Here is a 27,920-nt window from a genome sequence, read left to right as displayed (position 1 = left end):
TGAGAACATGGTTTCTTGGGAGTGACAGCTCCCTGTCACAAAGTGGTGGTTTCGAAAATGTACTTCACCAGACAAGAAATTATTTATGTGATACCATAAGTGTGCCAACTCTCCTAATCTTTCGTCTAGACTTAAATCCCAGCATTCCTCCTTCTAGTGTTTTGGAGAGGGGCCCTCGGTCAAATTTCCAGGGGAGCCAGGAGTGTGAGACGCACGGGAGGTGAATATAGGACAGACAGAGTTAATAGGATTGAGTCTGTCACAGAGCAATATCAGCTTTCCATCTGTAGGGATTAGAGATATGACCGCGGAGAGGTGGATAGTAATACCGCAAAGAGGCTTAATGCCCTCCATGTATACAGTCTATATTTATACATATATACACACACACACACACACACACACACACACACACACACACACACACACACATACACACATATATATTACAGTAAACCCAATGTATCCTGGGTTTAAACTGGCATCACTTTATGAATATCCCACGCTTTGAATTCATCTTAAGCACAGCAGGTCCACTTCTTACATTCTATAAATGTCCTGTCACATAATTCACTGATATGACACTTTATTTTCATGCCTCATTTCTTGCTTAATAACAGAGCAGATGGCGATATTTCAAAATGTGACCAATGAATATCCCCAAGGGTAGGAAAACTGTAATTTATGAAAGATTCATATGAATTGTGATAGCTGTTTTGTGACACCTTACCTCATAATCAAGACTTTGAAACGGCCCCTCAGTTCTTTTCTTTGACTTGTGAATGAAAGGAGTTCCAAATTGGCGTGTGTCGTATATGCAGATGGCTCTGCAAATAACAACAAACGCATGGCAGAAAGTTAAAGTCATGCAATCCAAAAAGGCTTACCGTAGTGGCTGCTCGATCACAGCTAACCAAAAAAACAACCCACCGTCAATGATTAAGTGCGCAGGTAATCCAACAATAAGCTTTTCTACTCTCTCAGATCTTCTCTGTGAAGCATCAGGTTGGAGATTGTTTCTTTAAGCTTTAGATTCATCTTCTTCTGGTGGCTCGCGAAATGTGCAAAACTGAGATATGATAAATGTCCATTCTATGATGGCGAAGGAAATATTCGCAAAGAGGATGAACCAAGAGACTGGGTGCAGACCCCAGTAGAAGGTGTGTGTCATGTTGTGTCACACACTTTCGTTGTGTGTGTCAAGCTGAAAGGTTTAAAAAGATGAAAAACTTAAATGAAAACCAAGTCTTCCCGTAAAGAAGGAACCAGGTGAAAAAGAGACTAAGCGGAAAAATGGATGTAATGAAAAAGCATTGTGAGGTCTCTGAGTGTGTCCCAGGATGAGGCTGTCAGGAGAACCAGACTGTATGTGTCAAGATGTTCTACGGTAATCCATGACAGGATTTGCATGACACAATGTCACCGGGACACTGAGTCAGCAGGGAGTTCATTAAGAATCACCTGAAATACCTGTTGACATTTTCAACAGCCTATTCACACTGCAAACCACAAATATGACTAGCAGAAAAATCGCAGATAATAAAACGTGAAATTCAATGTATTTTCCTGAGCTAAAGTTTGAGATACATTTAGATAAGTTACCTGTAAGAATGACTCCTTTCTCATTAACTTGCAGGATCCATTCAGTTCAGTAAACCATTTAAAGTATAGATTCCAAGTCCTCTTCAGGTTCAGCCAAAATCAGATTCCACAGAAAGCACTACAAGCTGAACTGCTCTTGCTCACTAGTCCTAAGCACAACAAAAAGAAAACAAAACACCCAGTAATTCAGTCAGTCCATATTGACTGTGACTCCCTCAGGCCGGGGTGACCAACTTCTTGGGTTTGTCTTCTGGCTCTGACAGCCAATTGTAGTAGGCATCGCTCAGGACAAAGGCCCAGTAGACCACTGTTAGAGAGGTGTTTACGGTAATAATGCCGATGATTAAAGGGTGCAGCATTGCATCAGACTCTTCAAGAATCTGTGTCACCTCAAAAAACTGAGTGTCTGCTGTGTGGGTGAAGGGTTGTCTGTATGTTCGCCTGCCGCTTCTACACTGGACTCCCCACCCCTCTTGACTCTCTCTTTCCACTGGCCACTAAGTTTCTGTGGAAGCAGCAGCAGCAGCATAATCCTCTTCAGCCGCTTTGTTACAGAAGATAACGTTGCATTAGATGTTGGCCTGCTTTACAAATGTTCATCCATAAGATGTCGTGCGTCATGCATATAATGCACATGAGTGCTATGAGACAATATAACTAAATATGTAAAGACGCCGCTAAATTACAATGATGATTTAAACAACCCCAGTGACTGGGGAGAAAAAAAAACAACATAATCTTTGTTCTGAACTTTATGTTCTCTTTGATATAATCCACAAACTAATCAAGACTGGAGACATCAGACAGAGGAGTTCTTAATCTGACAACAAACAGGACAGATGGCTCCTTAATCAGACCCCAGGGGCCACAGGAGCACAGACATCACTTCAACATGTGCAGCATGACATTATCTTTTCACAACAGACTCATCTCATGTACCTAGAATTCATAAACTGGATGAAATGAAAGCAAAAAGGTGAAAATCAGTGTTTGAAAAAGTCATCGCGGAAAGAAAGTTAAGTACTTCCACCAGATGGCAGTCTGTACAAGCATACACTGAATGGTGGACGACAATAGATTGTGGTTTCCTCGCACAGCAGATAGTTGAACTGTAATCAATTGCAGCCAGGAATACCAAAGTGCTTGTTTTCACAAGGACAAATGCGTATTTTACGCATTACGCGCGATCCAGAAGTCCATTATCTGCACTTTGCACGGCTCTCCCTTTAAAATTTCAATCAGTAGACGTGATTACTGAGTTGAACTTTGAGACATACTAGATAGCAAACGTATTGGAGCAGCAGTGTTGTTTCATCACAGATCAAAAGGCAACGGGGTGATACACTTTAATGACCTCCGTCCCTCGGTGGCAGTGGAGAGGACACTGGCTTCTAACATGCCTCGCTTCACAACCAAGCGTGTTTAGCAGATAATATTTCGATCTGGACATTTCTTTCTAAAAAAAAAAAGAGGTCAAACAATTCGTTTTTAACAATGCGGCCTCCGGTGGACGTCTGCGTGTTGATCCTTTCTCTCTCGGCTCCTGGAGTTTTGAAGGCCATGGACAACATCCCTGCACTTCAGGAGTAAGTGTGCATCATGCACTCTCCGATCATTTAACTGTCATCTTGGCCTGCTGTAGACTACTGTATGGAGGCACTGCTTAAAGCCGCTGATATTTGGGGTATAAAGCGGCCCACAGCAAGAGGGGAGAGGAGGTTTAGCGAGGGCGTGTTTATCCCGAGGTAACCTCGTTTAAAGTTACTGTTGGGAGTCTTTAAGCCAACACAGGAAACAAGATTCACTTAAGCCTTAGGATTACATTCGTGAATTTAAGGAGAATGTAATACACTTTTAAAAGTAGGCCTAAATGTAGTAAATTCATTGATTGCCTTGAGTGTGAGGCTTTTAAAATGTAACTATATCACACACATTCATCAGTGTTCCTTGTTGGTCCCAAGATCAATGCTATTGATCCATAAAGCTGCACTTTTAAAGGTCCCATATCAGGCTCATTGTCAGGTTCATACTTGTATTTTGTGTTTCTACTAGAAATGTTTACATGCTTTAATGTTCGAAAAACATACTTTTTCTTGTATCTGTCTGTCTGAATATACCTGTATTCACCCTCTGTCTAAAACACTCTGTTTTAGCGCTTGTGTCTTTAAGGCACCCTCCTAAAAAAAAGCCCAGTCTGCTCTGATTGGTCAACGTTTCTGGATCTTCCACATCTTCTCTGTACCATCACTGCAGCCGGGGAATGACTGTAAAGCCACTGTAGCTGCACTTTCTACCTAGTAGAGTTGGGAATCACAATCTAGTTTCACAGTATTTATATAGCACCTCAACCTGCTTTATAATTTAAAAAAAAAGACCTACAACCCTACATTTTCTTTTCTTCTTGACCAGCATTACTCTTCAAACAAAACTGAGAATTTTAATTTCAAACCTCAAAGTTAATGAAAGGTCTGTGAATTTGATGTCTAAATGAGAGTGGGGGGAGTTTGGCCCCTTGTGAGTCCAATGACTCAGTGTGTGTTGAGATAATTTTTCTAAAAAAGAAAATGGAGGAAACGACAGGTTATGGAGTCAATGAAATGGTGTCTAGGGTTGTCTACAACCTATAAACCTTTGTTTCTAACCTCCTTTTTTCAGATTTTTATTTATGATCGGGGCTGCAACTAAGGACTATTTTCATTTTCAACTAATCTGCTGATTATTTTCTCGATTAATTGAGTAATCACTCGATTAATGAATGTCAGAAAATGAAAGATCATTTTCCAAAGCACGGTTTGTAAATTGTTGTATGGACTCTCCCCGTTATTCCTCAGACCTCTTCCTATCCTGGGAATGGGAATGTTCGTCCTGGGACTTGTTAGTCTTCTCCTCCTCCTCACTGTGCGAAACCAGAAGAAAGTGGACCCCTTATTCTATGGTACAACCAGACAAACACACACTTGAACTTTTGTTTTTGTTGTGAAATGGTGTTTTTTTTTTTTCATTGTGTGTCTGTCCAGTATTTGCAGGGTTTTCCTTCACCTGCATGGTGGGCCTGACCAATGCTTTAGAGCAGGATGGGTTCATCTCTGGCTTCATGGCCTTCTACCTAAAGATGGTAAGAGGACACCAACACAGAGCTAAACCTTCACCCTCTCTGATGCTTTGTATTTCAGACGTTTCTATGTCAAAATTCAAAATTCTTCATGCCGTCTGTCCAGGGTGAGCCTCATCTAAGAACAGCCTACGCTGTGATGATGTCTTACTGGGACGGCATCGTTCATTTGCTCCTCTTCCTCACCATCATCCACCGCATGTTCAAAGGGTAAGCTATGACATCACCATCAGAAACCTGTCCGCTATGTGTTCAGTGAGTCCTCTAATGATGGATTTTCTGTCCATGCAGGAAGTCCTATCGTAGCCTGGGGCTGCTGTGGGCCGGCTCCTCCATCGGCCATCAAATTGTTCACATCCCAGGAGTGGTTATTGGTAAGAGCTGCCTATTGATTCATCACATCACCTGTGCTGTTTGCATCTGTTTCTATTACTGATGTCTTGTCTGTGCAGGTAAATACGGGTCTAACATTCAACCAGCCTTTTGGAGGAACGTCCCCTTCTTCTTGCTGCCTTTCTGGGTGGCCTCGCTGCTCTTTAGCCGACCCAGAGAGATGCCAGTCATAACAGCAGACAAGGTATATCTCAGCAGATGAGACATTTACAGTATTCTGTATATCTAGAGAAGTGGTGTCCAACCTTTTTTCTTTTAAGATTGTTTAATATGAGCTATTGTCAGAGGAGGAACGTTTTTACAGTAAGAAAAGGCAAAGGGAAAACAAATAAAAATTGTGAAGCAATCATATTTATTTTTTCTTTCCTCACTCTGACAATAATGTCATGACCCGTGAATGCAAAATAACAGAATTTCATCAGAAGTTATGATAAATTTCATTTATTTTTTATTCATCTCAATCAACAATGTTGCAAGACAAAACAATTTTTTTTAAACCATAAAATAAAACACAAACAATTAGTGTAATAAAAAAAAATATATATATATATATATATATATATATATATATATATATAAGGATTAGTTCGTGAAGGAGCAGGCAATAGCAAACAGCTTATTTGGTCCTGCTCCTTATTTCACAAAATCTTATTATTACAAAGTAAATAGATATGCAAATACAGCATACAACCTTTCAGGTCTTACAATAACTTACAACAATATACAACAAATAAATACTATAAAATTGCAAATACATTTTAAACATTAAGACATACAAATATGCATACAAATGTGCCTATGCAAATTTGCCTATTGGTCAGGCTTTATTGACCCTTTCAAGTAATTGAAGGTATTGAATGTTCGGTACTGAGATTTTTCCTGTGTCGACTAGATTATAGCCGAGCAGAAGAAAGGATTGCTGTCTCGACCCGTTGACCTGCTTCTGTCTCTTCTGTTACTCGGAGCAATGGCCTTCTCTGTTTTCAGAGGCTTTGTGAGTAAAACTATTTATCTGTCCAGTATTACTGCTGAACTCACTGAGACACAAGGTCACATGTGTAGTGTGGATACCATGAATGTCTCCTCCTGCTCTGCTCCAGGTGGTGCTGGACTGTCCTCTGGACACCTGTTTCACCTACGTCTACCAATACGAGCCCTATCTCAAAGACCCAGTTGGCTTTCCAAGAGTTACGGTCAGTCCGGAGAAAAATACACCGGATAAATTCAAATGTTCTGTATATTCTTGTTCAAAATGATAAGTGATCTTTTTGTGCACCATTCCTGCAGATGCTGGTGTATTTTTTCTATGCTCTGCCCCTGCTGACTGTTTTCACTTATGGTCTGAGAACACCTGGATGCAGCTGGATGTTGGACTGGACCATCTTCTTTGCTGGGGCCATGGCTCAGGTAACTGGTTATTATTGTTGCTTTAATTAATATTCCTTGAAAAAGCTAAATACAGTGTAAAGCTGACTTCCTCCTGCTGTTCTCTCAGACCCAGTGGTGCCATATCGGAGCATCTCTGCACTCCCGCACTCCCTTCACGTACCGAGTCCCAGCAGACAAATGGTGGCCTGTTATCACCCTCAATGTGCTGCTGGTTGCTGCGCCGGCTTTGCTGGCCCTGCGCTGCTGCAACAACCCCGCTTATTTTCTGAAACCTGTTCCCGAGGGACAAACCAACAACGAGAAGAAGAAAAACTAGACCACACACCAGCCACGGTCTGTTGAGGAATAATTCACGCTGTGACAAGGCTAATGTTTTCTGGGGACTCTCTTTGGCGCACAAACTGCATTAACACACTTTATCAACTTCAAACTCAGATGAAATCTTAAAAAACATTACTCTCTGAATCAACTGTTTAAAATCAGTCACCTCACGCAGTGGCAGCACTCCCTGCATGGACTATTGGACCCTGATAAGAAGGCTGTTGATGGAGTTGAGGAATGTGATCAGCTTGCAGGTGACTCATGCGAAAGCCAGTTGGTATCTTCCCAAACTAAGACTATTAACCTGGATCATACAGTTTGGCAACACACTACTGGAGAGTAACAGTCAGCATTATGCATCTTTTTTTATGCAGAAATCTACAGCACAACTCCACTGTTTTTACTGATCTAAAATGCAGTTTCAGTTGTTTAAAAACTGTGAATATAAGAAGACTCACTGAATGCTTAAAATGCTGAATAACTAAGAGTTGATGATAAGTTAGATAATAGCAGATGCTATTCAAATGGAGAATTTGATGAAGGAAAAAGTCAACCTGGTGCTCTATATTGTGTCAAATATTTGATGACTTTCATTATGTCACCAGGGGAGCAACCAACAATGACATTCTTATTAATTGTTTAATCATTTGGTCTAGAAAATAATGAAAAATGTCCATCATAATTTCCAAAAGCCCATGGTGACATTGTTTGTGTTGTCTGACTAGCGGCTCAAAACCCAAAGATATTCAGTTTACAATGATTGAAAAAAACCTCCTCACATTGGAGAAGCTGAAACCAGAGATTATTTGGTGTGCTTGATAAGTGACTTAAATGATTAATTGATTATCAAAATAATTCTGTCCAGCAACTAATTGATTAATCAATTTCCACTATAATTCTGACTGCATCTTAGAGTGGTTTTCCATGTTTTTATGTTCCACTTTATTTTGTATAATAAAAACAAATGGAGCACTGAATTGGGCTTGTTTTTGTATTTATGGGATACAGATTATTTGAGCCGGGTATTGGCTGGTAGTGTCTAAATCAAAAAGTTGATCAAAAAAAAGTTGAGGATTATCTTTTCAGATGTCAATATTGTCTCCGGTTAGTAATGTCATTGTGTCCTGTGAAGTGAACTGCTGGCCCAGTTAACTCTGCTGCTGTTGGCAAACTGATAAGAGATGAACCCTGGATTTAGGTGAGCCACAACAGCAAACATGATGAATTACACATCAGTCAGCTGTCTGTGTAGTTCTCTCATGGTGAATCAACATGGTTGCCCTTTTCTCATCAGTTGTGGGCTGTAGTTCACCTTTTATATTTAAAAGTTACACAGTGTTTTAAAATGGAGGATACCAATGTTTTTAGATGCAGTGACCTGCAATTTTACGCTTTTGGTCGATTGCTTCAACATTTTCCCAATAGAATGTAGTCATGGTAGAGGAGAGAAAAGTAAAAGAAAATCATCATTTTTAGGCCACATGCAAGTGGTTTTAAATGAATACAAATGTACACCAATTTTGTTTTATTATACATCAAAAAAAATATTTCAAAACAGAAGATTTTAGGGAATTTTTCACGTCTCCCATACGGGGCCAAAAGGGCTTCCTGGATTTAAAGACAAATGTGTAGGATTAAGTGACATATAGCGATGAGGTTCCAGATTGCAATTAACTAAATAACCCTCCCCTTTCCGCTTCCTTTCCAAGTGTGCAGGAGAACGTACAGTAGCTTTCAGGAAACATAGAAATGCAAAAGGCCCTCTGTAGAGCTGGTGTTTGGTTTGTCCGTTCTGGGCTACTGTAGAAACATGGCAGTGCAACATGGCAGGCTCCATGGAAGAGGACCTGCTCCCTATGTAGATTTGAAGGGCCCATTCTAAAATAATGAAAACACAGTTCTTAGTTTCAGGGTATACACTAATGGAAACAAAGAAAAAAATATGAATAATATATTACATTTCTGCCAATATATCCCCCTAAATTCTAAACACTGCTGCTTAAAAATCCTCGCTATGGCCCTAATTAAATCCAGTTTAGATAGAAGTGAAGAACCATAGATTTCTGTGGTTGAACTTCAGTATCAGATTAAAATCAAACCGTAATTCACCAGAAGAAAACTGAATGGTTATTTTCACAGTACGGTTTCTGTTTTTTTTTTCTGGCATACAGTCTTTCATGTTCCACTCACCTGGTGGGCCATCCTTCTCTCTTCAAATATTCTGCTCACAGACACAACAGAGATGAGAAAATTGACTTGTGAACGCAACAGGATAAAACTATTGCTCGCTGTGTAGTGCAATATAGTGAGCAAAATAAAAGGGTTTGATCGAGTTCTATCTGCTGGGGTACCAAGGTGACACAAAATCAAAACAATCTCTAAACACAACAGCACTTTCCTGTCTGAAAGTAATGGATTATAGGATCTGTACACACTACAGTAAAACTAAACTTGAGCATACAGTCATGCTAGTGGCTCTAAGTAAGGCTACTTAGGCACGGGGGTGCTAAATGCTAATGTCAGCATGCTAAAATGCTTACAACGAATGCTAATATTTACCATGTTCACTATATTGGTTTAGTATGTGAGGTTGCTAACGTGCTAAACAGCACTAAACGTAAGCTAGCTAGCTAGCTGAGACTAATAGGAATGTTGTTAGTTTTGTAAGTATGAACCAATATGTGGCATTAGGGAAAAAGTTAAGGAACCACCAATGTTATAATTCATACTGTGGGGAACATGAATCAGTGTACCAATTTCATTACAATCCGTCCAATAGACTGTATATAGAATGGACCAACAGATCCCGTTGCTCTGGACGGAGACCAGTGAGGATATTAGAAGCACTTTTCCGGTGATGGCTGAGCGTTACTGTGCAGCCTCCAACTGAGAGAGACGACGTAAATGTGACGTGAGCAACCTGTCTGAAAGTTGTATGTCTTCTGGTAGCTGTGCCAAGAGAAATCTCAATCATTCCCAATCTTACAGAGACGGAGAGCGTAGGTATATGTAAGGAGATAACATGGACACAGGCTAATTATTGCTAGCTAAAGTGCTAGTTAACATTAGTAATTAAACTTAAACAGCTAATGGAAGTCGAAACTGCCTGCGAGCTTCTCCTGTACTATACGGTAATTCCTCTACTATGCGACTTACTGTCGCATAGTAGAGGAATATATTATATATATATTTTTTTATTATTATATTATATATTTATTATATTATATATTTATATATTATTATAAAAACGTCTGCTACTGAGCCATAACGTGAGATACAAGGTAATGGAGCCTTTTATACATTGTCGTGTTTCTTTAGAAATAAACAATGGACAAAAAAAAGTCTTTAAACGCTTCAGATGTAAAGTTATTCGCTGTCAAAGTGACGTCAAAATGAATGGCAGTCAATGGAATGCTAACGTCGGGTGATCGTCTGGTAGCATCAAAATGGCGCCATAGGAGGTTCGAGTTCTGAAGCGAAGCTTACCCCCTTGGTTCATCCTCTGGGGACCGTGAATAGAGTACTGCAGGGATGACGTATTTATGTGGGTGAACCCGCAAGTTAGCATCGCACCGGTTAGACAACAATAAAATGAAATGTTTCAATTTGATTTTGGATCATTGCAGAAAATAAGCTCTGTGACAAACAAATGTTACACGTTTTGTTCAGTAAGATAATCTTTAGTAGTTAAGCTAACGTCAGTCTAAACCAACCGAACTACACCACGATCACATGACTTCAGGTGACGTTTAATGTCCCAGACAGCTTTTAGCTTGAATAAAATTAAAAAAAAAAAAATCTGAAATTGTTGTTCATTTTATCGATTTATTAAGAATGGAATACAACAGCAGGAAAAAAAGTCATAAGAACACCAAAAAAGTGGATGACCGATCAAATATCAAAGGGACCAAAGACAAAAAAAATTTGTGACATTCTACCCATCATGTAAATATAGCCGTGCAAAGATTGAAAGTATTTAGCAATTCAGATACAATCAAGTGGTTATCTCAAGAAAGTATAATCCCATCCACACTATCTATTTCAGTGGGACATATTCATTAGCTGAGAGTGCTTATGAGGAGGGGGGGGGTCTATTTGATTAGACAAGGTCCAGCTGTTGATCAGGGATCAGCCAATAACAAACACCACAAATACAATACAGAGATTAGAGGCAATCAAATGATTACTTTAGTTTGTTGTTCATTGTTGGACTTATATACTGGTATAGAAAAATGATGTTACATCAGCTTTTTGAAGTATAAGTAAAAAAAGAAAGCATATTCACTAGCAAACAATTCATAATAAATAGTAACATAACACAAAAACATCGCAAATATTAGAAAAAAGCATGTCAGTAGAACAAAACAGACTACAGATTTACTGTACTGATGATAATGATATTAGGTTAGGTAGGGAGGGCGGGATCAAGAGATAGTGTTATAGTTAGTGTTCGCATGGACCTTGGTTAAAGGAAGCAGGGTGAAAACAAAAAGAAGCATCAAAACACCCAAACTCAGAGATAGGGGTTATGGAGTTAAACTGTATGTTAGAGTAAGAAAACTGTAGGAGGAATGAAGCCAAACGGAGCAAGGTTAGAAGCAGGAAAAAGTAGTGAGGGTGATCTGAACTACTGTCTTTCTTTATGGGCCATGGTTAGCACCTAGGCTTTGCAGATGTTATATTATTTGGTTCAGTAGTAGCTGTGTGCGTCCTCTCTGGCCTTGTGTCCCTCTCCTCCGTGTCTCCTGTGGCTGCGACGTTCGTTGTGCTGATTGTGATGGTGGCGTCGGTACCGGTGTGACCGCCGGGCTAAAAGTGGAGGTAAAAATTTTTTTTTTAATGTTTAACGTATACTGTAGTAGATACACAGCTGTCATCAGGTTCTTTCTTTCTTTGCACTTAGAAATACTTTAAAGGGACCATACATTAAATACGAAAGATCGACTGATACTGGACTTTTGAGGCTGATGCTGGTATGAAAATCAGAGTTTTAAAATCCAATAATAATAATAATCTTTTTTTAACATGAACACATAACTAAAAACATATTTCCATTAAATTCTTTTTTTTTCTTTTTAAGAATTGTGGCCAATATATGGAGTGGCAAACAATGTAAAGGTAGTCTCGCATTGCCAGACCTTCCTCCACAGTGCTGCGGAGGAGGGTCTGGCTGGTCCACACAGCATTCCGGGATGGGAGAAAAATGTGCTCTTGTTTATTGGCATCACAATCGTCTTGGGGCGGCGCTAAACACCGGACACAATGACAGCGCCTCTGCAAAATAACCTTGGGCAGGAACTTGTTTTTGTGGAACATACGTTCAAAAGTTGTTTAAGTCGTGCAACAGAAAACTACAGATATGACAGCTGATCTAGCAGACAACACAAAGAAAGCGGAAGGTGACGGACATCCGGCCGAAAATGAGGGACATCCGGCGGAATTCCCGACGGCACCTGAACATTCCCGGAAGTGGAACGTAGTCGATATAGACTAATGTGAAGAGGTGACACTCAAACATATCTTGCTGTTTTTCTACTGCAATTTCTTGTTGCTAATCAGCCGACAGCTGGACATGAACCAGGGACATTGTGGCTCATGGTTGGTGCCCTGACCCCCAGGCCACAGGGGCACCTTTAGTTTGCCTTCAATCGACTTCTTACATTGAATTCGTTGTAATTTCAGTGGTTAAAAGGAATGAATCCTATTTTACTCCTGCACTAACTGTATTGTAAGTTGCACTGAACATGAGCATCAAAATACAAAAGACCAGAAACTAGGCTATATGTAACCAGGAAATCCAATAAAAAAAACAAATAATGATTTACAATGACAATCTGGCAGAGGGTTTGGAATTGAGGGAACTGGGGGACAGGGCAGGACAACAATAAAAAAGACACAATCACATGGCAGTAAAATGTTATCAGATGACACAGAAATTGATTACAATTGATAAAAAAACAAACTAATACTGATAATCTTTAACCTCTAACCAGTTGGTATAAGAGAGCCTTTACATACATGACACACGATAAAGCTTTAAGATAGACACTCACACTTTGTGCAGATGATCCTGGGTCTCTCCCAGCTCCCGTCGGCCCGGCAGCGAGCGGTGGGGATGTGACGCTGGAAGAAGCCCTCAGAGCACTGGTAGCGTACCACTGCGTGGATGTCATAGTGGGATCTCCGCCGACCTATCAAATGGGCATTCTCCACTGCGGGCGGGGTCCCACACAACACTGCCAAAAACAATTAAATCAAACCATATCAATCATACAGTACAGATAAAGGTTGGTATATATCCAGTATCTATTTCAAATTAATCCAGAGATGTATATGTTGCCAAAAGTCCAAAATTGTATGACTCTCCATGATGAAATAACCAATATAATAGTGTTAACTTCCACTTATCAAGCATCGGTTAAGTATAAATACTCTTACTACAGCAAAAGAGAGTGTCAAGAGACATATTGTTTGGTTCTCCCTCTAGATGGCAGCCTTGTTGCTGTATCTGAGTGTGATTTGTAGAGTGGCTAGAAGGAGGTAATGGATCTCTGCAGTAGGCAGGGAGTACAGCCAAACCACAGAGCCATGAGACCACAGCTTGACAAACAAACACCCTTAAACTACTTAATCCTCTTCACCATGTCCTCCTCCATCTTTGTCCTTCCTTTCCTAACTCCTCCTGACCGTCCTCCATTTCTCCAGCGTGTCTGTCCCAGTCTTTAGCTTTTCTTTGCATTCTACAAGCTCTCGCTGCATTCACATTCAGGTCAGTTGAGTCAAGGCAAGGCAGTAATTGCCAATAACTGCAACTAACGGTTCTGCTGTCTGGAAAAGCATAAGTGAGCCCAGAGGAGAGAGAGAGAGAGAGAGACAGCAATAAGAGGAAGATTGAGATTTATATTGCTCTCATGAAATCAATACCGGTTTGAGACTGAATCACAACTTTGACTTTAGTTTGTGTTCGTCGTCAATTTTCTTTTGGAGCATTTGCCCAGTGACCTTTAATTGAGAAAAAGCGCGAGTGATGCGAAACGGCTACCAAAGTCTGACCAACCGCTGAATCTTTTCTGCATAAAGAGCACAAGAAGTGATGATGATCAGTGATGACTAACAGGTGGCCAGCTGGTCAGCAAAAACACACAAGCAACCAATTGTTGGAAGACAGCAAAAATCTCTCCTGATGAATTGATTTAGCTTTGATTTGATGAGAAAGTCACACCGGACCTGAATGTGACAAACAAGTTATTGTTTATATGCACGTTTGCTGTGCTGTTTGGTTACATTGGGTCCAGCAGTATTACAGTACCTGTGCCTTTCTTGCAGATGTAGGGCAGGTTGTAGTTGCAGGGCACGTCGTTCCACTTGCCGTCCTCATGGGCAATTGTGACCACGCAGTCCTCCCCTCCCGCGAAGAAGTTATCCGGCTGGCTCTCCCTCCAGTTCTCGTATACCTGCACAACAACGAAACAACAGAATCCAGCTGCAGTTGCTTTTCATTTGTCAGCACCTGTGACAGCAGACTATAACTCTACAATCTTCTCTCTCGCTAAAAGCAAAGATGAAACCTTTCAGATGAATGCCATTTGCAAGATAACACATGAGATCTTGCACATAAATCGGGACACAGTTTTAATTAAAATGCTAGATTTGAAGATGATTTCTTTCTATGAGCAATGGGTCCTTAATGAATACAAAACTTTATAAGAACAAGAGATTTCTTTATTTGTGTTTTTGCCTGAACTCTTCTAACTGGTTTCCAGAACTTCTGCCCATTTTAGGATTGAGCAACATTTGAATCATAGATCTGTCTGCTGATGTTGGAAGGCTGCTGTCTATCAAATCTGATCGGTCGTTTTTGAGTATAAAACCTTAAATCAGTAATAACTGAGGTCAATACAAACAAAAACTTTAGATTTGAAGATTTTAAAACTGAGATCCTCACATAGTAGCTCAATTTAAAACTGATCACTGACCAGATCGTTGCTATCAGTCCACTGAAAGTCTTCCTCCACCGTGCGGTCATTCAGACCGATCCAGGCGTTATCATGACCCAGACCTGTAAAAAACAACAGTACATGTTCCTTTTGTAAAAACTCTGATATCCACACAGACTTAAACACTCACTGATACATTATCTCAAATCATTTTAAATTTCTGTCAGTGAATTAACAAATCAGGAAGACTTTGGAAATAAGTTAACACAACACCTCGTCTTTGCTATGCGATAGTTATGCTATACTTTTATATTATATCTTTTGTTTATGAATATACAAACATTTCGGTGCATTCAGAGACATTCATTGAATTTGTGTCTTTTGTGTTGGTACAAGTGTGTTATGTGTAGGTTTGTTTATGACAGAAATACACACATACCATTGATAAACTCCTGCTCAGTAGCCGAGATGACGCTACTGAGGTGGGCACTGTGCTCTCTGCAGTCTTTCTCTGCATCCTCCCAGGTGTGTCTGTGGGTGAAGTACCTGTGGGACAACGCAGTGAAAGTGGAAATGAAAATACATATTTCATACATACAAGACAAGTTTAAATCAGTGCTGTGGTAAGATAACTCCAGGGTATACAAAAAAAATGCAGATAGATAAGGCACCTGTGGTTGCAGGTAAATATATTTATTTTAACAGCGCAGACAGTTTTTCATAATTTTTTTTTACCTGTAGCAGTGGCCGTGGAACTTTCTCCAACCGTGCTCGCAACCTTCTACGTCTGTGAAGATGAAGAGAAAAGAGGAGGGGAAGTGAGAGACACTAAAATCATTTCTTGAAGGGCACCTGAAGGCATAGTTACTGTAAGTGTAGGAACACAAAGTAAGATAAAATGGTCTGGTAAGATGGGAGGAGAGAGGAAGCTTCTTTTTTTTTTACCGAGCGTTCAACCCATTTGGCAAATAAAGACAAAAGTATATATGACTGTGGCATCTTGAGAGGCTAAATACTGTCATTATACAGGCTTGTTTTCAATTCACAGCACATGTGGTCCTCTCCATGCACTATTAGTATTCATTAATAACACCACAGCCCGTGGATTCATTTATAACTGCAAAGGTTAGATATTCATTTGTTCTCATTACTAGTGCACGGCTTGCACACACACACACACACACACACACACACACACACACACACACACACACACAAGGAGGACAGATCTGGAGCTGGAGGTGGCTAAAACCAGTGAGGTGATGAATCAGCACGTGAGTGCACGTTGGTATGAGTGTGTGGTATGGGGGGTTATTTGCACTACCACCATGACACACACTCTCATAGAGCACCTTACTATAGAGCACCTTACCTGCCCTGTCACTGCAAGCGTCTCATGCGTATACATCCCTTAGTACATTCATGTGGATTTTTCATTTTGTATCTTTTCTTTTATTGTCCGTATTATTCATGTGGATTTTTTTGTTGTTGTTATTTTATTATCCTGTTTATGATGTATGTGTATGTTGTGTGTGATGTCTTTAAGCTACTGGGACCTTTAATTTCCCCTTGGGGATCAATAAAGTATCTATCTATCTATCTATCTATGAGACTACATTGCCTCCTTTTTTTTGTATAATGGGCTGGCGGCCCCATGTTGGTTTGTTGATTGCTGCCTTAGGCTTCTTTGATTACATCACGCTAATCTTGATTTGCCAACTTCAATATCAGATGGCCTGCATCAAATTATTTTATAGCCAGCCAGTTATTGCTAGCTTTGCCTGCATGGTTTATATTTAGCTACAAAGCCATCCTCCTGATTGTTTTAACTGGCTTGTTTCTCTGCCTCCCCATCCTTGGTTATGACTGTTATTTACTTAATTATTTACTTTACTTTGGCTTAGCATAAAGACTGGAAACCGGGGAGAAACAGCTAGCCTGGCTATGTCCACAGGTAACAAAATCCCTGAACAAGCACCACTAAAGCTCACTGATTGACACATTATACTTTGGCAACTCTTGGCAAGACAGCGAATAAGCGTGGTTTCCAAAATGTCTATTTTGAATGCACATTTTTAGTGCGCGATCACGGAAGGCTTGTATCATGTGGACGCGCCGACAGTTTTGTTGTCATTACTTAGAATTCCTCATGGGGGCGACAGAAACTACGCACTATAGCTTTAACTGGCGACAGCATAAATCTAGAAGGCAATTTTACTGGGCTCAGTTCATCTTGTAAATGTATTTATTTCAACTGTCCTTCCTACTTGAAACAGTTTTTTGGTTCCATGTAGATCTTCATATCCACTCAGACATAAGCAATATCCCTTTTTTTTTTGTTCCCCCGAATTCTCAAAGAAGTTGGACGCAGATCATTCAAATCAGGAGCGATTCTAGGATCAGGCCTTTAGGGGGGCTCAGCCCCTAATGAGAATGTGACACGGATACAGTGCCTTGCAAAAGTGTTAACCCCCCCCTGCTAAATCAGTACTTTCATTATTATTTCATGATCTCTGAGCTAGCTACTGAACGTCAGTAAATGTTTTTAACTAAACCTGACACTTTATAAGTCACAGTAATAACGACCAATTTGACACAATGTTCTAAAATTCAGCAAATTTAGTTGTTTACGTTTCAATTTGGGTGCTAATCTGCGCCATGAAGTTAACAATTTCTTCTCTGGGGACTACCAACATTAAACTTCCCAACCACACTCCTGCTCTCCCTCTGACAGATTAGATAGAGCGAGACTCAGCCAAAGGCGGAAGTCTGACACAACCTCCTCCGATTGGCCAAAGCTACGTTTCTGTTAACCCTTTCCTTGACTGGGTTAGAGGTGCGTAGCATCGGCGACAGCGACACAGGATATAAAATAAGTTTCAAGCCCTTTGAACCTGTAATTCTTTGTCATGTGTCACTAACAGACAAGTTCACAAACTCTCACTTGAAGCACCAAAATAAAAAAAATAAAAAAAATAAAAAATAAATGTTTTTTATTATTGTCATTTTTAGGGGGGTTGAGCCCATAAAATCGCCCATGATTCAAATATATCCAATTCCAATTGGAATAATCTTCCTGTGTCTCTGAGATCTATTACCCGCTATCACCGCTGCTTCAGGACGTCTTTATTTTCTCATCTTAAAACAAAAACTGTCTATGCTTTTAATTTGTGTGTACTTAACTTTTAGAATTAACTTTATTTGTGCTGAAGGCAACCTGCTTCAATTGTTCATAATTGTTTTGTGATGGAATTGATTTATTATCTGGGTTATTATTGTATCTAATTTTTTCTTTGTGTGTATAACAGCTGTGTGTGTGTGTGTGTGTGTGTATGTGTGTGTGAGATAGGGTGAGCAAGCTGTCTGTATCTGCGTATTTGGAATGTATGTATGTACCCCCTCGAAAATGAGATGCTACATCTCAATCCTTCCCATCCTTCCAATAAATTCAAATGTAGAATGCTGACTGAAAACTGTGCAAATACTAACTGATGCTTGGGAAACAGTGTGTATATTGTTGTGTCTGCAGGAGTTTAAGTCAGTATCTATCACCCTGCAGCCCTGTGACACACACAGATACACTGTGTCTGATAGCTGCTGAGATTGTGATACCGCGTTGTGACATACAGCTGTTTTTTACACCAGCACAGTTTGCAACAAACCTTTTACTGAAAGTATCAGATGACCGTGAATCTTAACAAGTTCACCGCTGTGGTTGCACACACAGCGATGTACTGGATTTGCCGACGCAGTATTCACACTCTCACCTTTCTCACACGTGTCTCCTCCATAGCTGGGCAAGCAAAGGCAGAGGAATGAATCAATCTTGTCAATGCAAGTGCCTCCATTTTCACATGGCTCGGACTGGCAGTCATCAACATCTGTGAAGAGGAGAAAGAAAAAAGTGTGTGGGTGTTTGCTGCCATTCAAATACAGACACAAGACAATTGCCTAATCCCTTCTTTTGTCTCTTGTCCGTTGTTTCCATTTACAAAAAGGCTGCACGAGGGAGAAATAACACGTTGCATTGCTTTTTCCTTTAAAGCAGTTAAAATGTAGACATACATTTGGTGGACTAGACAGCAGAGAGGATGAACCTGACCAGAGTATCTGGATTCAAGCCCTCATTTTGGCAGCCATCCACCCTGCCTAAGAAGCCTTAAGCAGCAACAGACACCCTACCAGCTCCAGGGCTGCTATACTACTGTGCTCGCTAACCTCTCAGTGGGGCAAAAAAGGAACATTTCTCCACAGGGATCAATAAAATATCACTGAATCACTGTAAATCAAGGGCATGTAATCTTATTTCACCACTGTGTGTGTGTTGGGAGGGGGGGTTTGGACCCAGAATAACAGATATACCCCAGGACTGCAGAAATCTATTAAAACTCACAGCGAGAGAGCAAAAAGAAAGCGTCTTATGAATTCACTTCAAAGTAGCTCCTCGCATCTTAACGTTTACTTGGTTCCAAGCAAAAAGCTGAAAAGACTAAAGAAAAGGTGAGTGGCTATAAAGTGTATAAATGTGTCAGACAGATCAAACTAGAATTACCTTTAGCTTTCACTTCAGACTGTTGTCATTAGACACACTGAGGGTTGGTTGCAATAGCAAGGATTCATTCCTAATCTGGACTAAATTGTGGTTTACCATTAAAGAATGTTGAAGGGTTCTAGTGTGGGACTAAGTAAGATTGTCTTTTTTAATCTTTTCTAAAATCCAATTTTCTCATTCTCTTTAAGCTTACACTTCAGTTTTTGCTTTGACTTGGAAATGTTTAAGGTTTGATCTAACTTTGATCTGACAGTAGAGGCTGTCACTCTGTTTATAGAAATGACAAGCGAGGTTGATTTTTTTTAGGACAAATATAGTAAGATTTATGCTAATGCATTTTCCCTCCAACAGGCTCGTAGTTGTGCGATCGATCAAACAATGTTGTTTGTCTGTAAGATCAAATAGCAGTTCAAGAGCATAGCTAGCCTGAGAGCATTTTCAAATGTCACTTTGACAGCTTGGTTCATCGGTTTAAATCACTTCAAACCACTATGTGTAGAATTGGAAAATGTCCCACTTTTGCTGGATGAGGAATGAAACTATTTAGTATTAAAGTGCTCATATTATGCTCATTTTCAGGTTCATAATTGTATTTAGAGGTGTCCCAGAATAGGTTTATGTGGTTTAATTTTCAGAAAACACCATATATTTGTTGTACTGCACATTGCTGCAGCTCACTGTAGCTACAGAGTGAGGCATCTCACTTCTGTTCCATCTTTGTTGGGAGTCGCACATGCGCAGTAAGTACTGCTAGCTAGTCAGTTGCAGAGTATGAGGGCGTGCCATGCTAGCAGCTAGGCGAGCATTACAACGTGTGTTACAAAGTGACGCACGTTCATCACGGAAGTAAAGGCTGGACTACAATAGAGCTGTTTGGAGCAGTTTGTGAACAGTGTTTTCTGTTGGAGATGGTAAGTCCCTTTGGGGTGGACTTTGGGCTTTTTCACTTTGTGAACCTATAACGTGCACAAAAAAGATATATAACACAATAAAGGAAAGAGAAAAAGCCAAAAAGCATAATATGAGCACTTTAAATCAATCTTAGATTTACCAAACCATGGTGAAGCTGTTGGAAACTGGTGAAACAACTCTGATAACTTGAATCAAGGATTTGTTGTTTGACACGTGGTTTGTACCAATCTCATTTCTAAGAGATTCAAACTAAACCGTGTGGGTGCAACTCAGCTTGGATTCAAACTTGTAAGACAATCTCAAATGTTTCGTCAAGAGAAAATGAAATCGGAAAATCACACATGAGTTTAACCAAAATGTGCAGAGGCTGGATTTCCTGCAAAGTAATGAAGAAGTCATTTGCATTTTTTTTCTTCTCAACAATGAAGAGAAAAACAGGTTACTCAGGCGTCAGACTAAATGAGTTACAATTTAAAGAAATGTCATATGAATATGAAATGCCCCAAAGCTAATCATGATGTTGAATGACCTCTTGATATGATGTTAGTCAATACACACCCCCAACTCTCTCCCTCTCCCCCCAATAAAATCAGTCCAGCTCTTTGTTGTTCAACATAAAAAGTCCCCTCCCCCTTGCGATGGTCTACAACCTCAGATATTTCATAGCAGCTATCTCGGAATAAAAGGTTAGTGTGGCGAAATGACAGTTGACAAATTTCTATGGCCTCATATTTATCATTGTGAACCTTACTGTGGGTGGACATAATAAAATGTGTCAGCTGGTTGTCTGCAGATGTTTATTCTTACCTTGAATGCACAGGATCACATCTGGCTCCCTGATACTACAGCGAAATACAGTTACACATCTATGCAGAAACATACTTCAGACCTGATCTTACCACGCTACAGTCAACCAGAAAGGACAAACAAAAGGGGAATCAGCACAGAGAGAGAGAGAGAGAGAGAGAGAGAGAGAGAGAGAGAGAGAGAGAGAGAGAGAGGGAGAGAGAGAGAGAGAGAGAGAGAGAGAGAGAGAGAGAGAGAGAGAGGGAGAGAGAGAGAGAGAGAGAGAGAGAGAGAGAGAGAGATAATTGATTGGGAAGATTTTGAATCTAGATACTGTCAGTCCATCTTTGTCTTGCAGGTAACAGTTGGAACAATGCAGCCTGTTGGCCATGACCTGCTGTGGTAAAATGTATCTAATCTCTCACCTTTATATCTGCACAAGGAGGTTATGTTGTCTCTGCTGTTAGTTGCTCCTTCTGTCAGCAGCATATCATCAAATATGAATGGATTTCTATGAAGTTCGTTGGGCATAAAGGCCTTCGGGTGAGGAACAATTGATTTGTCTTTGGTGCTGATTCGAAACCATGATTTCTGTCATTCAGCTATTTTTCTTTTTAGCCAACGACACAACTAAGAGAGGCCTTGACTTGATTCCAAAGCCTTAAGGTATTTTTTTTTTTTTGCAGGGACAAGAAATCAATTCAGCTCAAAAATTCAATTGACTGAAAGTAGTTGTTTTTTTTCTCCAGGAATTGTTTTTAGTGTTTGCAAAATAAAAACCTTGGCAGTGAAAGCTACCAATAGTTTTACCTTGAGGGACAAATCTCATGGCCCTACTCTAGGGGTCAGATCCTAACCTTTGACCCCAGCCTCCATTCAACCTCCTCTCTCAATGTGAGGGACAGCTTGACCTTTGACCTGCCAATAGGCCATTGGAGAGACTTACGTCAATATGTTCTAAGGCAGGCCTGACTTACTCATGCCACTGCGTGGATACATGCGTGCTTGTGTGGGATGTGTGTGTGTGTGTGTGTGTGTGTGTGTGTGTGTGTGTGTGTGTGTGTGTGTGTGTGTGTGTAAGCATCACTCACCAATCTCACAGTTCTCCCCCAGTGTATCCTTGTGGGCAGTAGCAGCTGTAGCCCGTTCCCTGCGGAAGGCACTTTCCTCCGTGCAGACATGGGTTTGTCACGCAGGGCTCTACCTTGTCTAAAAGAGACGGATGGGGGGTGGAGGGTGGATTTAGGGATTTAAAATAAAAGACATAATTAGTGATACAGTAAAGGAAGAATTCTTTTTCTGTTTGGAAATGTGATTTATTCTGGCGAGGACAAAACATTTGTATCTAAGCTCACCAGAGGAATAAAGAGGGACAAGAAATCAATTCAGCTCAAAAATTCAATTGACTGAAAGTAGTTGTTTTTTTTCTCCAGGAATTGTTTTTAGTGTTTGCAAAATAAAAACCTTGGCAGTGAAAGCTACCAATAGTTTTACCTTGAGGGACAAATCTCATGGCCCTACTCTAGGGGTCAGATCCTAACCTTTGACCCCAGCCTCCATTCAACCTCCTCTCTCAATGTGAGGGACAGCTTGACCTTTGACCTGCCAATAGGCCATTGGAGAGACTTACGTCAATATGTTCTAAGGCAGGCCTGACTTACTCATGCCACTGCGTGGATACATGCGTGCTTGTGTGGGATGTGTGTGTGTGTGTGTGTGTGTGTGTGTGTGTGTGTGTGTGTGTGTGTGTGTGTGTGTGTGTAAGCATCACTCACCAATCTCACAGTTCTCCCCAGTGTATCCTTGTGGGCAGTAGCAGCTGTAGCCCGTTCCCTGCGGAAGGCACTTTCCTCCGTGCAGACATGGGTTTGTCACGCAGGGCTCTACCTTGTCTAAAAGAGACGGATGGGGGGGTGGAGGGTGGATTTAGGGATTTAAAATAAAAGACATAATTAGTGATACAGTAAAGGAAGAATTCTTTTTCTGTTTGGAAATGTGATTTATTCTGGCGAGGACAAAACATTTGTATCTAAGCTCACCAGAGGAATAAAGCTTGGCTTAAACACAATTTTTTTTTTTTAAATAAAAACAAAATAAAGGCATGACTCAGGGAAAAAAAAACATGGCACCCTAAATTTCCATCATTGCAGCTCAACCAAAACTAGCAGTTACAACACACGCATATCCATTTCAAACTAGGTCTCTTTTCAAAGGGATCAGAAGCCAGAGAGCCTCAACCTCGCCATCCACTCACAGCCACAGTTGTCATGGTTACCATATGGAAAGCGAGGCCTTGGTGCAGTCCACCGAGCGTAGTGGGCAGTGTGAGAACTTCAGACATTAGCCATCCTCAACAGAAATGAGCAGACCTCCCGTTGAGTGCCTCAGCTCTGCTATTCACCCCCTAAATGTGAGCGTGTGTGTGGTCTCCTTCCACAATCATTTCCATATCAATTGACACACTACCACGTGTTTCTCCCCTGAGCCGCTCATTATAGCAACTTAAGGTCTTTGAAAACCACCACTCGTTCATCCTGGCCGCAAAAGATTGCCTGTGTCTTTGTTCTGCCAGATCTCTCTGACACTGAGGACTGCGAGAGGGGGTTGTGTGTGAGGTTGACATTGTGTGTGTGTGTGTGTGTGTGTGTGTGTGTGTGTGCGTGTGCGTGTGCGTGCGTGCGTGCGTGCGTGCGTGTGTGTGTGTGCGTGTGTGTGTAGGTTTGTGTGTTTGTGTTTACACAGTACAATGAGCAAAAATCAATACCGTGGCTATGATTAGCCTTGAGATCGATCATGTCCAATAACTACCCAGAGGCTGACATCTCAAGCACCACATCCTCTGAGTTGTCATGCCGACTGGCTGCTGTGTCAGGCAAATTAAATGTTTTATTCAATTTGTTAAATTTAATAAATTAAATGTTCCAAGGATTTAAAAAAGAAAAGAAAAGATTGAGGCTTTTCAATCACAGGAGCAAAATTTCTCAACAGCGTCCATAGATTTATGTTAAGTTTTGCGTGCTAATCCTCTGCTCGTGGTTTGAATGCTGCTGATGTCAGGTGCTAAAAGTGCACTTGCATCCACCGCGTCAGTCAAGGTCATGGCACGCCTTGACAAATACCAACTGTTATGACAAGCAGAGCATGTGTGTGTGTGTGTGTGTGTGTATGTGTGTGTGTGTGTGTGTGTGTGTGTGTCTGCCCATGTGTGTGTGGGAAAGATAAACCTTGTGCGATTGGCCGTTCATTAAAGCGAGTGGTGCAGAAAAATCAATAGTCTGTAGAAGAAGCTGACAGAGTCGACTGTCCCTTGTTTTGTACAGCGGCCGACACCACCGGCACAAACAATAAAAATAAGCTGGCAACAGCAAAATATCCAACTATAAGGTTTACAGAAATAGGAGAGTAAGGGGATAATACGTGGTAGAGGCAACGCTGGGATACCTCAAAGTATTAATCCAAGCATCACTGTAGCCTGGAAATATGGTTTACTTTGGAAATATGATTTCCGGATAAGCACTTTAGACCTCACAGGCAGTGTTGGCATTTCTGTGAGGACAGGAGAGCAGAAAAAGGAAGGTGGAAGCAAAGAAACCGTTACAGAAAGATGGTGTGGTGTTCGTGTTTGAGAACAATGTGCTTTGCTACTGAAGGTCCTTGAATCTAACCTGAGGCTTCTCTTTTTCCTCTCCTCTCTCATTGTAAACTGATTGATTAAGTGCTCTGTGATCCAGTCAGGAGAGAAAACACTGACCACCACCATGAAACCCAACCCCAAGGGACTGAAGTAGAGTCGAGATTGTGTAAACCAGAGAGAGAGAGAGAGAGAGAGAGAGAGAGAGAGAGAGAGAGAGAGAGATGTAAGCCATTATTCTGGTCAAATCTCCTGGGAGTGCATCCATCCACACCTTCTGTTTGTGGAGCAAAGATATGACCGTGTGTTTGTGTGTTTATGGCCTTCTGCCTGCATGACTCCAGGGTGTCAGTCAATCAATCTACCCCAATACTGTACACCCGAAGCCCAGATGGTTGCCCTTGGCTTCTTGTCGATACAGTTTACCATCTGCAGACTCCTCACACCCCGAGCAGGCAGCTCAGCCATGTCTGCCGCAGACGTGAGTCGCTTTTCAAAGGGAATGAAATAAATCACCATAGAAATGTGTGATAGCATAATGCCTGCAGGGCTTTCAAACACCGGGTGAAAGGATGTTCCCTGTATGAACTCTCATTATCAAGCGAAAAATAAGTAAACCAGGTGGCCAGCCAGAAGCTTCACTGAGATATACCGTGCTGCAGACTTAATCAACAGATTGTGTGTGGTGGCGGGAATGTGGTCTTTGCTTTGCTTCTGGTGGGAATAAAAGGCGTGGAGCCGAGGCAATACACACTGAGTTTTTTGAATAAATATGCCAGTGGTGAGGTCAGGGGAGGAAATGAAAAGGCAATCTTACAGGATAGTTCTATTTTTTTACAACGTGGGTCTTATTTTCATCTGCCTTCATTCCTATCGGTTATGATAAGAGTGTACTTAATCATAGTAATTCCTGAGGTATGCAGGCACAGTGAGACGAGCAGACTTAGACTGAGGTCCTAAACAGTGTTGGTTAACAACTGTTACTTGAATTACTAATTGTTTCACTACTTGTCATATTACTTCATGTTCCTCAATAGGGCTGTGCACAGTTGAAGGTGTTTTCACTGTTCATTTTTTTAATTCAATAAACATGTATCCAAAATGAGTGAATGTCCAATGAGTGATTGTGTTAAATAATAATAGTGAATTCAGTATTCTAGTCTTAACGACTACTCAAATCGCTTTTACGTAGTAAAGGAGCCATTCACACACTGTGGCTGAGGCCACCGTACAAGGTGCCACCTGCTCATCAGATAAACATTCACACCCCGATGCACATCAGCACTTTGACATAGGACTGCAGGGATAGGGATCAAACCACCAACTTTCCAATTGGCAGGCAACCGCTCTACCACTGAGCCACATGCATCTAGAAAAGCAAATAAAGGTATTTCCCCACATGTCATCTTTTTTTTTAACAAGCAGCCAGTCTCTGATCTGGAGATATTTTGACCATCAACAGCTGCACGTCCAGTCCTCACAGTCAACTGAAGCAGTGTGGTTCACACATTCTTAATAATGCCAATAACTGATGGTCAAAACTACAAAAATAATACCCAAGCTGTAATAAATCAGAATTGTCCTTTACCAATCAAATCAAAATAACGCTTCAATTAATTACAACGAATAAACAATGATACATGGACACACTTATCAAAGTAAAGTCTACCAACAGGCTGGCGAAACATCTGAAAACAGGCACACAATGCTAACCTGTTGGGCTCAGAGTTATGGTACTGATGTTGACTGCCTCTCTGTTGCTCTCCTCCTCCACATTGCCAGGTAACAAGGCCCCCGACCCCACAGCGTGGGACCAAGAAGGCTCCTCCACATCTGGAGTTCCCGACAGTAATGGAGGATAATCCAGAGAGCTGTTCAGAACAGCTTTCTCCACTGGGACCCAGCGGGGTGATGTCACGTGGTTGGTGGAGCTGTCCTGGTTGTCTGAGTGAGTAGATGGCGCTGGCTCTCCTGAGCCAGCAGTTTGAAATGGGAAATGGGAACGGGGTGATGAGGGAGAGGTTGAGGGGGATGGAGGTGAGGAAGTGGATGGAGATGGAGATGGAGATGGTGATGGTGATGGTGATGGCGTGGAGGAAGATGGAAGAGACACGGATGGGGAGGGAGATTGGGATTCAAACAGGGATTGAGATGGGGATGGCTGAGAAGAGGATGGAGATGGGGACGCAGTTACAGACGGCAATGGTGACGGAGATGAGGAGAGGAATCGGTCTGGATCTGGTGAGCTTGATGGCGAAGGGGTTTCTGCCGGTGAGGTGGACGGGGATTTCGACGTAGATAAGTCAGCACTTTCCGGCCCAGTTGTGGTCATCACTGTGAGCTCCAGAGGACTGGTGGTGGCAGTGGTAGTCGTGGTAGTGGTGGACTGTCCCTTCCTGTGACCCCTCTCTCTAGATCTTTCTCTGGATCTCTCTCTTGGTTTGCTTGTTCCAACTGGTCGACGTGAAACTTGTATCTCCCCCTTTGCTTCCGCGCCGGTGATTTCTCCACTCCCCTCGTCTTCTCCTTTCCCCTTCTCCTCTCCTCTCCCCTTCTCCTCTCCTCTGCTCCTGTCCTCCCCTCTGTTCTTCTTCCCCCTTCCTCTGCCTCCTCTGCTGCTGCCTCTGGAGGTCACTGTCTCTTCCCTCTTGCCACCCGGCTGGGTCGTGGTCTCTGAATCAACGCGGACCCAGATTTCCCCGCTGGATGATGTGATTCCGGAAGAAGAGCTGGAGGCGGTGGACGTGAGTGTCTCTGAAGTCTCCCAGCTCTTAGTGCTCTCTGTAGTCATAGAGTTACTGGAGGCAGCCAAAGTAGATGCCAGACGTGTGGGAGGTTCTTCACTCGCTGGTGTAGAGGTTTCCCTCATGGGACTGCTAAACCATGAACTTCCCCAAGAAAACAAACCTGCAGAGGGCACAAAACAAACAAAAAAATGGAGTGAAGTCAGGGGTTTGTCAATTATTGCAGACAGAGATAATAGTGCAAAAGAGTGTCAAGAGTGACAAACAAAGCAAAAAGCATCTTATGGATTCTCTTGGCTTTGCCAAGGGAGACAAAACAAGCACTTCTAAGCTGTCTGAGCTGTTTTTTTCTGTCACTGTACCAGCACCGTCTACACTTCAATACGATCAACTTCAGCAAGCAAACCTCTGTGGAGACTGTGAAGAAAAACATCTAAAGAAAAGGTCTGAACACTTCCCTCTACAGTATGTTAAAACAGTATTGTCACAGGGATAAATATAACCAGAGACAAAGGCAATGAGACAGGTGATCTGTGATGAA

General features: G+C 41.4%; 2 protein-coding genes across 2 annotated transcripts in view; one reads left to right on the top strand and one right to left on the bottom strand.

Moving 5' to 3' along the window:
• Positions 1 to 3,096: 3,096 nt before the first annotated feature.
• tm6sf2a (transmembrane 6 superfamily member 2a) lies at positions 3,097 to 6,812 on the top strand. The gene is made up of 10 exons (XM_078264971.1): positions 3,097 to 3,188; positions 4,434 to 4,537; positions 4,620 to 4,717; positions 4,821 to 4,924; positions 5,006 to 5,088; positions 5,167 to 5,291; positions 6,000 to 6,101; positions 6,208 to 6,300; positions 6,395 to 6,514; positions 6,603 to 6,812. The coding sequence occupies exons 1-10, from the start codon at positions 3,097 to 3,099 to the stop codon at positions 6,810 to 6,812; spliced, it is 1,131 nt and encodes a 376-aa protein (XP_078121097.1).
• Positions 6,813 to 11,441: 4,629 nt separating this feature from the next.
• Positions 11,442 to 27,920, bottom strand: part of LOC144526676 (neurocan core protein-like) — a 30,534-nt gene continuing 14,055 nt past the window's right edge. The window contains exons 11-19 of the mRNA XM_078264290.1: positions 26,349 to 27,542; positions 22,780 to 22,896; positions 18,522 to 18,635; positions 15,490 to 15,541; positions 15,194 to 15,300; positions 14,794 to 14,876; positions 14,127 to 14,271; positions 12,871 to 13,053; positions 11,442 to 11,626 (exon numbers count right to left, since the gene is read on the bottom strand). Of these exons, the coding sequence (XP_078120416.1) occupies positions 11,508 to 11,626; positions 12,871 to 13,053; positions 14,127 to 14,271; positions 14,794 to 14,876; positions 15,194 to 15,300; positions 15,490 to 15,541; positions 18,522 to 18,635; positions 22,780 to 22,896; positions 26,349 to 27,542 (2,114 nt within the window). The 3' untranslated portion in view covers positions 11,442 to 11,507. The remainder of the gene's footprint in view (positions 11,627 to 12,870; positions 13,054 to 14,126; positions 14,272 to 14,793; positions 14,877 to 15,193; positions 15,301 to 15,489; positions 15,542 to 18,521; positions 18,636 to 22,779; positions 22,897 to 26,348; positions 27,543 to 27,920) is intronic.

The sequence above is a fragment of the Sander vitreus genome, chromosome 12 (genome assembly GCF_031162955.1).
Source record: "Sander vitreus isolate 19-12246 chromosome 12, sanVit1, whole genome shotgun sequence".
NCBI lineage: Eukaryota > Metazoa > Chordata > Actinopteri > Perciformes > Percidae > Sander > Sander vitreus.
Note: the sequence above shows the minus strand (reverse complement) of the source record. Positions and strands in the feature narration are given on the sequence as shown.

Coding starts and splice junctions, on each gene's coding strand:
- tm6sf2a (XM_078264971.1), top strand. CDS start 3,097: ATGCGGCCTCCGGTGGACGTCTGCGTGTTGATCCTTTCTCTCTCGGCT. Junction 3,189..4,433: donor AACATCCCTGCACTTCAGGA/GTAAGTGTGCAT, acceptor GTTATTCCTCAG/ACCTCTTCCTATCCTGGGAA. Junction 4,538..4,619: donor AGTGGACCCCTTATTCTATG/GTACAACCAGAC, acceptor GTGTCTGTCCAG/TATTTGCAGGGTTTTCCTTC.